The 16184-nt window shown below is 43.4% G+C and overlaps 1 protein-coding gene across 3 annotated transcripts in view; it reads left to right on the top strand.

The window, feature by feature from the left end:
• Positions 1–16184, top strand: part of FBXO10 (F-box protein 10) — a 169822-nt gene that overhangs the window by 70810 nt on the left and 82828 nt on the right. For all 3 annotated transcript variants that reach the window (XM_073651872.1, XM_073651855.1, XM_073651862.1), the window contains exon 7: positions 7921–7991. In XM_073651872.1, the coding sequence (XP_073507973.1) occupies positions 7921–7991 (71 nt within the window). The remainder of the gene's footprint in view (positions 1–7920; positions 7992–16184) is intronic.

Raw genomic sequence — 16184 nt, 5'->3', positions numbered from 1 at the left:
AAAGGTAGGAATGTGCTGAACTGTGGAGAGCTTTCTGGATGAGAGTGATAACTTTATATTAGACTCTGTAGCGGATGGGCACCCAGTGCAATGACTGGCACAGCTTAGAGGCATTGGTGTAGCGGTTGGAAGGAATATGAACCTGGCAGCTGCATTCAGCATGGATTGGCGAGGAGAGGGTTTAGAAAGAGGGAGACCGATCAGTAGAGAGTTGCAATAGTCCAGACGAGCATGAAGAAGAGCAATAGAAAGAGTTTTGCAGAGTCAAAGGTAAGAAAAGGTTTAATTCTAGAGATGTTTTTGAGGTGTAGGTGAATCAAGCGAGTGATCGGATGTAAGAGGTGAATGAAAAATCTGAATCCAATATGACCCCAAGACAGCGAGCATGTTGCTGGGGAATAATGGTGGAACCACACAAGGAAATGACCATATCGGGCATAGGTAGGTTAGTACAGGGAGGAAACGTAAGGAGTTCAGTTTTTGACAGATTCAGTCTTAAATAGATGGAGGACATAATGTTAGAGACAACGGAAAGACAAGCACTGGTATTTTGTAGAAATGCAGGGGTGATGTCAGGAGACTGTGTATAATTGGTTGTCCTCAGCATATAAATGGTACTGAAAACCGAATCTACTGATAGTTTGTCCAATAGGGGCAGCATATAAGGAGAAGAAGAATTGGCGTAGGACTGAACCCTGGGGAACCCCCACAGTAAGAGGAAGAGGAGCCAGCAAAAGATACAGTGAAGGAGCAGTCAGAGGTAGGATGAGAACCAAGAGAGCGCAGTATCCTTGAGGCCGATTGATTGGAGCATAGTGAGAGGGAGCTGGTGATCCACAGTGTTGAATGCCGCAGACAGATCCAGGAGAATCAGTAGGGAGTAGTGACCATCAGATTTAACTGTTAGTAGATCATTAGAGACTTCAATAAGGGCAGTTTCAGTAAAGTGTAAGGAGCGGAAACCAGATTGTAAGACATCCTGTATTATCGGGCTATCCTCTGAACATCACCAGTTCCAAAGCTGCAAGGCCAATAAGTAACCTTGTATATCAGGCTGAGCTGTGGAGTCGGTAAGCCAAACCTCCAACTCAGACTCCTCAGTTTCCATGACACTGACTTCAACTCCGACTCCCTCATACATGGCTCATGTTTAAGTGATAAATTTACTGTAGCACAGATTCATCTCAGCTAAAAGTCTAGACTCTTAGATCAGGAATAGGACAGACATTTATAGGACATTTCATATCTTTTCCAAATTCTTATGACATAACTATTCCCCAGAAAATGCATTGAACTACTGTACCCAATTAATTATATGTTTTAGGAGTTGGAGTCGGTCCATTTTATACCGACTCCACCAAAATGGACACCGACTCTGACTCCACAGCCCTGACATCAGGAACAGAAAGACTCCACCCCTCACACAAACCCCATAATGAAGGAAAAGGGAAGGTTTTCCATTTTTCTCCCAATATAACAAAATACCAATTCAATTACCGTATTTTTCAGCTTATAAGTCTCACTTTTCCCCCCATATTTGGGAGGAAAATGGGGGTGCGTCTTATAATCCGAACTTGCTTACCGGCGTTGGTGGAGCATGGTCCCAGGGTTGCTGCTGCCGGAAGTTTCTGCCTCCCGACAGAGGCAGGAGTCGGGAGATGGCTGCGGGCCACATGCTTGTAGTAGGAGGTGTTCGGTGGTGCTGGGGCTCTGCTGGCATGTTGTAAAAGCCGGAGCCCCGCACCTTCCATACTCTTCTATGCGGTGGACGTTGGGAAAATGGGAGTTCCGGCAGCAGCAATCTCCCGACTCCCGTTTCCGAATACCCCATCCTGCCTCGACCCTGCCACCTGGGACTACGCTTCACCAACGCCTCAGCCCCCCAAGGTAAGCTGGTTATAACACGCATCGGTTTATAAAAAAGACTTTTTTTTTCCTATTCTCCTCCCCAAACTTTGGGGTGCGTTTTGTAAACCGATGCGTCTTATAATCCGCAAAATACGGTAACAAATTACACAGCTGTTTGAATATGATACATAAGGGTGCTTTCAAACTGCGTTAAGGCACCCACAGTGGCTCCATTGGTGCTTACATCCGAACCCACAGCAAAATGAGATTCGGGCTTATGCCGGGAGGCGGACACTCGGACGTAGTAGACTGTGTCTGAGTGTCCGCCTCCAGTAGGTGTACACGCCCAAAAATGATGCACGGTAGAGCACACATTCGCTCTGCCGTCCCCATTATAGTCTATGGCCCCAGCTGTGCATTCCCCTGAATCTTGTTTTGCTGCGGGTTCAGACGTAAGCTTCAACGGAGCTACTGAACGGGTGCCTGAACACAGTGTAAAAGCACCCTAATAATAAATGTAGCATGAGAAGACCTAAATATTTAAAGGATGAGCCTTTTCTACCATTTCACAGGACTCAATGTTACCCAATTCCTCCTCATCTGAGCACATTCTTGTTGATTGTATCCAATTAACAGAGCCTGAATTTGTCTACAAGCTGAAGGTTATGGTGCCTGTCCTTTTGTATATCTGACAGGTACAACATTAGGTCATCTTCATATAGTGAATTTCTATTCTTCCTCCCACATGCAAGAATCCCAGTGAACCTATCTTGCCTTAGATAAGTATAGATACAGGTTCAATCACTAAAGCAAACGGGAAGAGAGGATAGACCTGTGTTGTACCTCTTAAGAGGAGAATTTGATCAGATAATGGCTTATTAATTGAAATCCTCGACTTCTTGGCATAACCAAGCAATCATTTTTCATTGGACAAAATTTGGTCCTATTCCATACTTTTCTAGTACAGCTATTAGGACGGGCCACTCCATATAGTCAAGCATTTTTACTGCATCTAGAGCAGGGGTGGGGAACTTCAGGCCCGCAGGCAGATTCTGTTCTTTTCTCCGGACCCCGGGCGGATTCCCGGGGACCGCAGTGTTCAGGTTGGCAGTCACGATTTGCCGGCCCTTTACTCAGCCCATATGTAGCGTCCATTACAGATTGCTGCATAGCATGCAATGAAGTATTATGTCCTGATGCTGGCCAATGCCAGCATCAGTACGTACTCTTTGGGCAGACTCCCGTCCCACTGAAGACAGCAGACTCAGCGTCTCCCATGTGATGGTTAGTTTGGTCTTCCTTTCCTGGGGCGGTGCTCATGTGAGCCAGTTTCTTTGTAGCGCTTGATGGTTTTTGCAGCTGCACTTGGGGACACTTTCAAAGTTTTCCATATTTTTCGGACTGACTGACCTTCATTTCTTAAAGTAACGATGGCCACTCGTTTTCCTTTACTTAGCTGCTTTTTTCTTGCCATAATACAAATTCTAACAGTCTACTCAGTAGGACTATCAGCTGTGTATCCACCTGACTTCTGCACAACACAACTGATGGTCCCAACCCCATTTATAAGGCAAGAAATCCCACTTATTAAACCTGACAGGGCACACCTGTGAATTGAAGACCATTTCCGGTGACTACCTCTTGAAGCTCATCAAGAGAATGCCAAGAGTGTGCAAAGCAGTCATCAAAGCAAAAGGTGGCTACTTTGAAGAACCTAGAATATAAGACATATTTTCAGTTGTTTCACACTTTTTTGTTAAGTATATAATTCCACATGTGTTAATTCATAGTTTTGATGCCTTCAGTGTGAATGTACAATTTTCATAGTCATGAAAATACAGAAAAATCTTTAAATGAGAAGGTGTGTCCAAACTTTTGGTCTGTACTGTATATGCATCAATCCCCCAGTGTATCCTATGTGATGTATATAAAGCAGTCTGTGTCTCCTATGTGATGAATACTGCAGTCTCCGTGTCACCTATGGGATGTGTATACAGCAGTCTGTGTTTCTTATGTGATGTATATACAGCAGTTCCAGTGTCTCCTATGTGATGTGTATATTTAGCAGCCCCAGGTTACCCTATGTGATGATTACAGCAGTGTCAAGTCTCCTATGTGATATATACTGCTGACCTCTCACAGCTTAAGTTCCATAAATGTAACGTGATGAATTTCCACTCTTTAAGTAGATATGCAAAGCAGTATACTTATGTATGTGGATCAATTTACTGCTGCGAGTTCTTTACAAAACTTATCTTAAACAGTTGACTGCGCTCGAGACCGACACAAATCTGGAATAGCAGTTGTGAGAATCAACATCATCAATACCACCTAACATTACACGTTTCGCCAAAGAGAAACCATTACATTAGGGGTGAATAATTAAACATTTGACCAAATATAGATACATTTTAAGTTGATGTTGTACGACCACCGAATGGTCCTTTGGCAGAAAAAAGGTTCCTCACCCCTGGTTTCTTTAAAAAAGTGCCAAACTGGGTAACACCTAACCCTTGGCCTGGGAACTTGACGCATGTGGGTGCTCTGGGGAACAGTTGCCCGCGTTCTCCCTCTGGCCACCCCACTGCTCCTTCCTGCCAGTTGCAGTGCTGCGGATCCCTCCCCCTCTACGCTACTGGCCTCGTTCTGCATGGCACTTTCCCAGGTTTGGTCAGTGACTCCATCATCCACCAGCTCGTCTTCCACTTCCGCGCTCTGGTCCTCCTGACTTGTTGACTTAACAAGCGCACCTGTCAGCAGGATTGTGCTCAGTAATTACATACACTGTCAGTTGGGCAACATTACACTGACTTTTTATGATACCTTGGTTGATTAAATCCGTCCTGTGGTTCTTGTGTAATCTTTCTTTTCAGTTTGGAGATAATGATATGCTCCTGCTCCGGGGCGGCCTGTGGGGAGGCTCTATCTGGTGCTCTGCTTACATATTCATCTGTATGCTCTTATAACAGGTCACTAGGTCACTGTGCCTTCACTGACCTGCCTCCTATTTTACCTAGCCCCGCACTACTAGATGCATTGGGTAAAATAGGAGGCAGGTAAATGAAGGTATAGTGAGCTGTCATAAGAGCATACAGATGAATATGTAAGCAGAGTACCAGATAGAGCCCACCCCACAGGCCGCCCCGAACCACGAGCATATCATTTTCTCCAAACTGAAAGTAAAGATTACAAAAGAACCACAGGAAGGATTTCATCAACCAAGGTCTCATTTTAATCAGTGTTATGTCACCCACCTGACCGTGTATGTAGTTTACTGAGCACAATCTCGCTGACAGGTGCGGTTTAAGAGGAGCATACTTTTCAACTGAGCAAGCAATTAGTTGGGTAGACGTGGGGAGTAGAGAAGTGTCAGGAGGAACAGGCAAATCACTGGGTTAATGTAAGAAAGGAAAGAAGGCTGTTCCTGTTTCTGCACTCCCAAACAAAATTGCCACTTTGGGTTATAATGCAAGTGTGTCATTTTCAGACATGGCAACTGTATTGGATTCTGCTCTTCCTAACAGCTGGGAAAACAGCCCAATTAGTAGCAGGGGGATGGTAATGTAGGTAAGGGTAAGGCCGGTTTCACACGTCCGGATATTTCCGGTACTGGAGATGTCCGTGTGTGTTTTACGTGTGACATCCGTGTACTGGATCACACGGACGGGCGCCTGGGAATCAAGTTCTACAGGTAGCGCTGTTCCCAGGCGCCGGTGCTGAACGCTGCCATCATCATGGTTCCCTGCTGGCGCTGTGATCAGCACCAGCAGGGACCATGATGAGGGTAGTAGTAGTGTATTCTCAGTGTCCCCACCTGTAAAATTTAGAAGAAAACAATAAAATCCTTATACTCACCTCTCCTAGGTGTCCCCCGCTGTCATCCATGCGACCGCTGCTGCAGAGGAGTCAGGGAGAATGAGCGGCTCTGGAGCTGCGCTCAGTGAGTAACAGGGCACCACTCCTGAGCTGCAGCTCCGGAGCCGCTCATTCTCTCGGCTTCTCTGCAGCTTTCTCATGGATGACAGTGGGGGACACCTAGGAGAGGTGAGTATAAGGATTTTATTATTCTATTCTTACAGCTGGGGCCACTGAGAGTACACTACTACTACCACCCTCATCATGGTCCCTACTGATGCTGATCACAGTGCCGGCAGGGAACCATTATGAGGACAGCGTTCAGCACCGGCGATTGGGAACAGCGCGATTCCCAGGCGCCAGTACATGTCATCCGTGTGGTACGTTTTGTGGACCATGTGTCCGCAAAAAACGGACTTGTCTCTGTGTGGAGCACACGGACATACGGTCCGCAAAAACACACTGATGTGTACACAGACCCATTAATTTGAATGGGTCTCCATCTGTCAGTGTCTCCGGTACGTGGGGAAACTGTCACCACTCGTACCAGAGATACTGACGTGTGAAAGAGCTCTAAGACTGCTTGGTAGGGGATTCTATTCTCGAGAATAAATTGTTGCCAAGACTGAATAGTTTCCAGTCTTTCTGGTGCCAGGGTTTGGCATGTGGTGGAACTGGTTGATAATTTACTGCTCGGGTTTGGTGATGATCCAGCTCTTGTGGAACCAATGACAGAATAAGTGGTAGATAAAGGATCCTTAAAAATAATTGAAAAAAATTTGGCTACAAGCTGAAGGAAAGGACCTCCAAGGTAGTATTCTCTGCAATTCTTCCTGTGCCCTGTACAATTCAGAAGTGACATTAGGAGCTCAAGGAGTTAAAAGGAACCTGTCATCACGATTTAGTATGTTAAAATAAAGGTATGACCTTAATGGCGCTTTTATACTGATTTGAATAGATACCTTTAGGGAAGAAATCCGCATCCTGGTTCTTGACATGTGCCATACATGTACGGCACATGTCGTGTCTCTCCCTTTGGTGTGGGCTCCGGCGATGAACCTGCACCTTTCCGGGGACATGACAGCTGATCTATACAGCTGTCATGTGCCCCTAACCGCCACAGGTGGAATCGCCATCCACCCGCGGCTGTTAACCTATTAAATGCAGCTGTCAATCTCAGTCTTTGACAGCGGCATTTAACATGGCTGCGGCAGAAGGAGGTCATAAGTCCTGCCCATCGGCGCCCGTGTCACATGACCGCGGGTCGTCGATGGGTTGGGATGACAACCTAGGGTCTGCAGGAGACCCCTGTGATTGTCATCGCTGGGATTCTATGAGCGCCTATGTGTAACACAGGTGATCAGATAATCGCAGCTTCTAGTCTCATATGAATTGGCCAATTTATGAGATAATCGCTTCATTTTTAAAACCAGATGCACAATATGTATTTATTTATTTATTTTACTCACTTATATAGCGGCATTAATTCCACAGCTCTTTACAGACATTATCGGCACTGTCTGCAATGGGGCTCACAATCTAGATTCCCTATCAGTATGTCTTTGGAGTGTGGGAGGAAACCGGAGAACCTGGAGGAAACCCACACAAACACAGGGAGAACATACAAACTCCTCGCAGATGTTGTCCTTAGTGGGATTTGAACCCAGGACCCCAGCGCTGCAAGGCTGCAGTGCTAACCACTGAGCCACCGAGCTGCCCTATGTATATATAATATAATATCTGTAAATCCTATATAGAGGCATATATATGTTTACATGTATATTGTGTGTTTGTCCTCTTTCACTTTAGGTTTAACTATGTACATCTGAGTTTTAAAAGGACACCTTGATTTACTCTTAAAAGAATGCTGTCAAAAATTTGTATTCATGAGGTTTAATTTATTATTTACACCATCTTGAAACTGTTTGTTTCCAAAATTGTAATTGAGATTTCTGCTCTATTAGTCAAGCAGCATGAACTGGGATGGTCAGTAAATTGCTTTATGACTTTCTATTAATACCTGCCAGACTTTAATCATTCTTTTCATGCATCTTGAATTAAATGATTGTACCATTGAAATGCATTGGAAATTTGTTGGACCTCAACAATTCCTGTAAACAAATAACATAATGTAGGACTCTCTAACATGTGCTTTTAGGGTATGTGGACTATACATTGTATGCATCCTAATTTGAATACATATTTTTTTGTTGACAGTGGTAACCATATCTTTCAAGGCCTGGCTGCTGGCATTGCCGTGAATGAAAATGGAAGAGGTCAAATCACAGGTATGCAGTATTGAATATATGAGTTATACATAGCTAGCCTATTGACTGCTTTTGATAACATTATGTTTTTCATATGAATACACGACCAACCTATTTTTGGCCTTTTAAGGCCTGTTTTTCGGTTTTGTGTGATTTTGGATGCATTTCAAGAGCCTTTCTTTTTCATTCAATGTAGCCCTAGAAGTGTTATGGTTTTGCAGGATGACTTGTAGTTTTTATTGGCAGCATTTTGGGGTGCAGATACTTTATAATATGCTATAGAATGGTACCCCATTAACATCTTGTGATTGTGCCATTGATCTGGCAGAGGTGAAGTTTTGCCTTTGTCAAACCCCTTATATGCTGGAATTCAGCAGCTTCTAAGGTATAACTAAAATCCTGGCAGTATATCTGTAATCCTGCCAGTTATGGCTGGAGCACAACATCGTGTTACAGATGCACTCTCATTGGTGCTACCCAATACATCTTTAAGTGCTCAATGACCAACACATATATCCATTGCTGAGTAGAATTAGGCATCTGTTTTATTTTACATTATTAACCCCTTCATGGCCGGGCTATTTACCGGGGGTTTTTTTTTTCTCTTGCTTTTTCTCCGTTTTTTCCCTCCCCTTCTTCCAAGAGTTATAATTTTTTTTATTTTTCAGTGCACATAACCGTATGAGGGCTTGTTTTTTGCGAGATCACACCATTCATTTTATCATGCGATGCACTGGAAAGCAGGAAAAAAAATTCAAAGTGTGTTGAAATTGCAAAAAAAGTGCAATTCCACAATTGTGTTTTGGGTTTTTTATTTACCATGTTCTAATACGGTAAAACTGAACTGACCTGGCAATATGATTTTCCATGTCAGTACTATTACACAAATACCAAACATGTATAGTTCCTTGTTTTTTTATTATTTAATAAGTGGTGAAAGAAATTTGGAAACTTTAAAAAAAAAAAAAATTTTTTTTGCTTGTGTCACCATTTTCCGAGACCCATAATGTTTTAAATTTTCGAGATATGGGGCTGTGTGAAGGCTTATTTTTTGCACCCTGAACTGCCATTTTTACAGACACCATTTTGGGTAGATACAGTGTTTTGATCGCATTTTATTGCAATGTTGCGGCGGCCAAAAAAGCCTTAATTCTGGCTTTTTTTTTCCGTTACACCATTTATCAATCAAATTAATTTATTTTATATTTTGATAGATCAGAATTTTACAGACGCAGTGATACCAAATACAGCAGGTCAAATAAGTATTGCAAATGTCACCAATTTTCTAAGTAAATATATTTCTTCAAATGCTATTGACATGAAATTCTCAACAGATGTCGATAACAACCAATCCAATCCACACAGGCAAAGAGATCAAACCATAAATCTCCATAAATTAGGTTACGCGTAATAATAAGAAATGACACAGGGAAAAAGTATTGAACACGCTTACTGAAATTTAATTAATACTTTGTAAAAAAGCCTTTGTTGGTGATGAAAGCTTCAAGACGCCTCCTGTATGGAGAAACTAGTCGCATGCATTGCTCAGGTGTGATTTTTGGCCCATTCTTTCACACACTCTTCAAATCCTGAATGTTTTGTGGGCTTCTTCTATTTACTCTGAGCTTTAGTTCCATCCATAAATTTTCTATTGGATTCAGGTCTTGTGATTGGCTGGGCCATTCTAGCGGCTTTATTTTCTTATTCTGAAAACAATTGAAAGTTTCCTTTGCTGTGTGTTTGGGATCATTGTCTTCCTGAAATGTCCACCCTCATTTCATCTTCATCTGGTAGATGACAGCAGTTTTTTATCAAGAAATGTCTCGGTTTATTTCTCCATTCTTCAATTATATGAAGTTTGCCAGTGCCTTGTGTTGAAAAACAGCCCCACACCATCATGTTCCCACCTCCAAACTTCACTGTTGGTATGGTGTATTTTGGGTGATATGGATTGCCTTTTGGCCTCCAAACTTGGTGTGTATTATGGCATCCAAAGAGTGACTGTATTCTCCCAGTATTTCACAGGCTTGTCTAAATGTTGTTGAGCAAACTGTAAACATGCTTCAACATGCTTTTTGTTCAGCAATGGAGTCTTGTGTGGTGAGCGTGCATACAGGCCATTTACGTTGAGTGCATTACTTATAGTTTTCTTTAAAACAATTGTACTTGCTGATTCTATTTTTTTCTGTAGCTCTCCACAGGTGGTCCTTGGCTGGTCCTTTTCACTCATCTGTCTCAAACCTTGCCAGGAGCACCTGGTTGTGGCTGATTTATGGTGAAATTATGTTCTTTCCACTTCCGGATAATGTCCCCAACAGTGCTAACTTGAACTTTCAGTAGTTTAGAAATTCTTCTGTAACTAATGCCATCAGTATGTTTTGCAGCAATAAGGTTGTGAAGGTCTTAAAAACTGCTCACTAGTTTTACCCATCATGAGATGTTTCTTGTGTGCTACCTTAGTAATGAGACACCTTTTTATAGGCCATCAGTTGAAACAGCTGATATTATTTTTCACTAAGTGGCAGCATTGCTTTCTAATTACTGATAGATTTCAGCTGGTGTCATGACTTTCCATAGCTTTTTGCACCTCTCTTCATATGTTCAATACTTTTTCCCTGTGTCATTTCTCATTATTACACACAACTTAATTTATAGACATCTATGGTTTGATTTCTTTACCTGTGTGGATTGGATGGGTTGTTACGTACATCTGGTGAGAATTTCCTGTGAATAGCACCTTTAGAAATATATTTACTTAAAAAATTGGGTGAAAACGCAGCAGCTGTCAGCTGTACAATATAGCTGACACTGTGCTACATTAGCCAAGATCAGTGTTCGCACCAACCATTGCCGTTTAACTTTTCAGATGCTGCTGTCAATCATGACAATGGCATATACAGGTGCATCTCACTAAATTAGAATATCATCAAAAAGTTAATTTATTTCAGTTCTTCAATACAAAAAGTGAAATTCATATATTATATAGAGTCATTACAAACAGAGTGATCTATTTCAAGTGTTTATTTCTGTTAATGTTGATGATTATGGCTTACAGCCAATGAAGACACAAAAGTCATTATCTCAGTAAATTAGAATACTTTATAACAACAGCTTGAAAAATGTTTTTAAAATCCAAAATGTTGGCCTACTGAAATGTATGTTCAGTAAATGCACTCAATACTTGGTCGGGACTCCTTTTGCATCAATGCGGCGTGGCATGGAGGTGATCAGCCTGTGGCGCTGCTGAGGTGTTATGGAAGCCCAGATTGCTTTGATAGCAGCCTTCAGCTCGTCTGCATTGTTGGGTCTGGTGTCTCATCTTCCTCTTGACAATCCCCCATAGATTCTCTATGGGGTTAAGGTCAGATGAGTTTACTGGCCAATCAAGCACAGTGATACTGTTGTTTTTAAACCAGTTATTGGTACTTTTGGCAGTGTGGACAGGTGCCAAGTCCTGCTGGAGAATGAAATTTCCATCTCCAAAAAGCTTGTCGGCAGAGGGAAGCATGAAGTGCTCTAAAATTTCCTGGTAGATGGCTGTGCTGACTTTGGTCTTGATAAAACACAGTGGACCTACACCAGCAGATGACATGGCTCCCCAAACCATCACGGATTGTGGAAACTTCACACTAGACCTCAAGCAGCTTGGATTGTGTGCCTCTCCACTCTTCCTCCAGACTCTGGGACCTTGATTTCCAAATGAAAATTAGAACTCTGGGACCTTGTGGAGTGTGTCAATGACTGCCTTCTGGACATCTGTCAAGTCAGCAGTCTTCCCCATGATTGTGGAGCCTACTGAAACAGACTAAGGGACCCTTTTAAACGCTTAGGAAGCCTTCGCAGGTGTTTTTGTTAATTCTAATTTACTGAGATAATGACTTTTGTGTTATCATTGGCTGTAAGCCATAATCATCAACATTAGCAGAAATAAACACTTGAAATAGATCACTTTGTAATGACTCTATATAATATGAGTTTCACTTTTTGTATTGAAGAACTGAAATAAATTAACTTTTTGATGATATTCTAATTTAGTGAGATGCACCTGTATATCTGTAACAGTACATGAGGGCTCCCTCTTTACATCATCATCCTGAGATTAAATTTTTTTTTGGTCCTTATGGTTGCCTGTGCTATCCAAGGCCAAGTAACAGCCTTAGACTCTGCCAGCTATAGTGCCCTTTTTGGATGTTAGCAATATTTTAATGTAAAAATAACAATTTTCATTTCCTTTTGTGTTAATTCCTGAAAAGATCCTGAAGGGTTAATAAACTACATGACAGCAGTTTTGAATATGTTGACAGGCGCTGCCTGGGCTCTGTGCAGCGCCGACGTTTAAAAACGGTGGGTGGTCCCGCAGCGCTCAGGACCCCCAGGGTCCTGCTAGCGCTGCGGTACTGGTTCAGAGCGGTTGGATCAGGTCCCCATGATGTTAACCTGTTCCTATCTTCTAGATGCCGCGATCCATAGCGATCGCGGCATTTAAAAGATAGTGACAGCCGGTGGTCGGCGATCGGGACCCCCCACATACCTGCCAGCGGCGGGGATCCCGGTGCTGTGACCTCTGACATCATCGAGACCTGATTGGCTGGTGTGACGCTGACATCATCGAGACCTGAGCCAATCAGAGAGCTCACCAGGGAAGTTTGTTTTAGCAACAAACTTTCCCGGGCGATCTGCCTGATAAATACATTGTTTCTCCTCCGATCTCAGTGAGAGAGCAGAGGAGAAACACTGTGACAAGAGCTGTCAGCCTTGCCACAGTAAAAGTGAAAAAAATAAAATAAAAAAGAAAGTAAGAGCTAGGGTTAGTGAGTCTGTCAGGTCAGTCAGTCAGTCCTGTCAGATCAGTGAGTCAGTCCTGTCAGATCAGTGAGTCAGTCCTGTCAGATCAGTGAGTCAGTCCTGTCAGATCAGTGAGTCAGTCCTGTCAGATCAGTCAGTCCTGTCAGTCCTGTCAGATCAGTCAGTCCTGTCAGATCAGTCAGTCCTGTCAGATCAGTCCAGTCAGTCCTGTCAGATCAGTCCAGTCAGTCCTGTCAGATCAGTCCAGTCAGTCCTGTCAGATCAGTCCAGTCAGTCCTGTCAGATCAGTCCAGTCAGTCCTGTCAGATCAGTCCAGTCAGTCCTGTCAGATCAGTCAGTCCTGTCAGATCAGTCAGTCCTGTCAGATCAGTCAGTCCTGTCAGATCAGTCAGTCCTGTCAGATCAGTCAGTCAGTGAGTCCTGTCAGTCAGTGAGTCCTGTCAGTCAGTGAGTCCTGTCAGTCAGTGAGTCCTGTCAGTCAGTGAGTCCTGTCAGTCAGTGAGTCCTGTCAGTCAGTGAGTCCTGTCAGTCAGGTCAGTCCTGTCAGTCAGGTCAGTCCTGTCAGTCAGGTCAGTCCTGTCAGGTCAGGTCAGGTCAGTCCTGTCAGGTCAGGTCAGTCCTGTCAAGTCAGGTCAGTCCTGTCAAGTCAGGTCAGTCCTGTCAGGTCAGTCAGTCCTGTCAGGTCAGTCAGTCCTGTCAGGTCAGTCAGTCAGTCCTGTCAGGTCAGTCAGTCAGTCCTGTCAGGTCAGTCAGTCAGTCCTGTCAGGTCAGTCAGTCAGTCCTGTCAGGTCAGTCAGTCCGTCCTGTCAGATCAGTCAGTCCGTCCTGTCAGATCAGTCAGTCCTGTCAGGTCAGTCAGTCCTGTCAGGTCAGTCAGTCCTGTCAGGTCAGTCAGTCCTTTCCGTTCAGTCCAGTCCGGTTCCGTCCTTTCAGTCCGGTCTGTTCAGTCCAGTCAAAAAATCTAAAAATAAAATGGCCCGTCAGACTTATACTGCAGAAGAGGTGTATGCCCTGCTGTGTTCTGATAGTGATGACAGGGCAATCTCAGATGGAGATATGGATTTTGAGGGCTTTAGTAGCGGTGACACTGAGAGCTCAGAAATGAGCAGTGATTCTGTTCCATCCTCAAGCCCAAGGACCAGTACAGCAATAGGGGCAAATAGCGCTACTGGAGAAACGTCTCCAAATCAGGGAACACTGCCCAGTACAAGCGCTGTCCCTGCTACCAGTGAATTGGCACACGCCAGTGTACAAGGGGTTTTGCCACATGATCTAGCATTTCCCAGATGGGAGGCTTCGGATTCGGCTGCTCCATTCAGCCCTGATTTCAACGCCATTCCTGGTATAAATGTGGAGGTGGAAGATTTTTGGACCAATTCATTTTTTTATTTTGTTTTTTACAGACAGCTTGCTAGAGCATATTGTCGTGCAAACAAATTTATATGCATCCCAATTCATAAGCCAAAATCCCCGATCTTACTATGCTAGGGCAAATTTATGGACACCAACTAATGTCCCGGAAATAAAAAAAATTTTAGGACTTACATTTGCCATGGGGCTTGTTAAAAAAACGAGCATTCGATCCTACTGGTCCAACCACCCTGTTCAAGCCACCCCTATGTTTTCAGTCGTTCTGCCTAGGACCCGTTATGAAATGCTCATGCGGTTTTGGCATTTTAATGACAATAGTCAATGCCTGCCCAGAAATGCCCCAGAACATGACAGGTTATATAAAATTAGACCCATCATTGAAAATTTGTCAGAAAAATTCTTAAGCCTCTACACCCCAACACAAAATATTTCTATAGATGAGTCCCTTGTAAAATTCAAAGGAAGACTGCACCTCAAGCAATTTATCCCATCTAAAAGGGCAAGGTTTGGAATAAAGATCTATAAAATGTGCGAAAGTTCAACCGGATACACATCCGCTTTTCGCATATATGAGGGGAAAGATAGCCAACTAAACCCACCAGGATGCCCTACTTATCTGGGGACATCTGGAAAAATTGTTTGGGAGCGGATAAGTCCATTTTTTCAAAAAGGCTACAATCTATATGTGGACAATTATTACACCAGCATACCCCTATTTAAAAGTCTGGTTGAACACAACATCGGGGCTTGTGGGACCATCCGTAAAAACAGTCAGGGGTTTCCACAACCATTGGTCAACCAAAAGTTTCAAAAGGGGCAGTCAGGGGCTGTACGCAACGGAGAGCTGCTTGCCCTGAAATATAGGGATAAGAGGGATATTTTTGTCCTCAGCTCGATCCACACAGATGCCACAAGGGCCACTGTAGAACTAGGATCCACAACTGCGAAGCAAAAACCTGTGTCAGTCATTGACTACAACAAACACATGGGGGGTGTGGACCTTGCAGACCAGGTTCTACAGCCATACCAGGTATCAAGAAAGTCCTATACCTGGTATAAAAAGTTGGTTATTTATTTGTTTCAGGTGGCCACATACAATTCTTTTGTGTTGTACAAAAAAGCAGGAAATTCAGATCCTTTTCTTGATTATCAAGAAAAGGTAATTGAAAATCTTGTCTTTCAAAGTGTTAGCCCCGCTCATCCATTAGAATCTGAGGATGTGAAAAGACTCACTGAGCGACATTTTATTGCACTTATTCCAGCAACGGAAACAAGAAGGAACCCCCAGAAAAGATGTCGTGTATGTACTAAGAGAGGAATGAGGCGTGATACTGCTACTATTGCCCACAATGCCCATCATTGCCAGCCTTATGCGTCACTGACTGCTTTAAAATCTTCCACACAGAACCACGTTTTTAAACTGTAAAAATGTATCCCAATTTGTCATTCAAACATTTGGTTCATTTAGTGAATGACACATTCGAGTAGAGCTCACTTAATTTCCAGGGGGGGATTCTCCAGAATCTAAACCTTCCATTGCGTGCTTGTTTCTGGAAATCATCCATTGAGTTAAAATGGTCTCTAAACCCATAGATGAATTCCCAGAGGGGTGTCATTTCCAAAATGGGGTCACTTCAGGGGGGATTCTTTAGCTCTGGTACTCTGAAAAGTGCCAGAACAGCATAATCCCCCCTGAAGTGACCCCATTATGGAAATGACACCTCTGTGGGAATTCATCTATGGGTTTAGTGACCATTTACCTATCTACTTATTTTCCCACCACTAGATTAATTTATACAGAGGAGTAGATTGTAAAAATCGGTCACTTGTTGTGGGTTTCCTCTGTTTAGGCACCTCAGGGGCTCTCCAAATGCAACATGGCGTCCGCTATCCATTCCAGTCAAATTTCCATTCCAAAAGTCAAATGGCGCTCCTTACCTTCCGAGCCATGCCGTGCGCCCAAACAGTGGCTTTGCACCACATATGGGGTATCAGCGTGCTCAGGAGAAATTGCACAACACATTTTGGGGTCCATTT

The sequence above is a fragment of the Phyllobates terribilis genome, unplaced genomic scaffold, assembly GCF_046119375.1.
Source record: "Phyllobates terribilis strain yellow unplaced genomic scaffold, ASM4611937v1 Scaffold_1__5_contigs__length_1240528914, whole genome shotgun sequence".
In the NCBI taxonomy this organism is placed as follows: domain Eukaryota; kingdom Metazoa; phylum Chordata; class Amphibia; order Anura; family Dendrobatidae; genus Phyllobates; species Phyllobates terribilis.
This window is presented reverse-complemented; position numbering and strand designations above follow the sequence as displayed.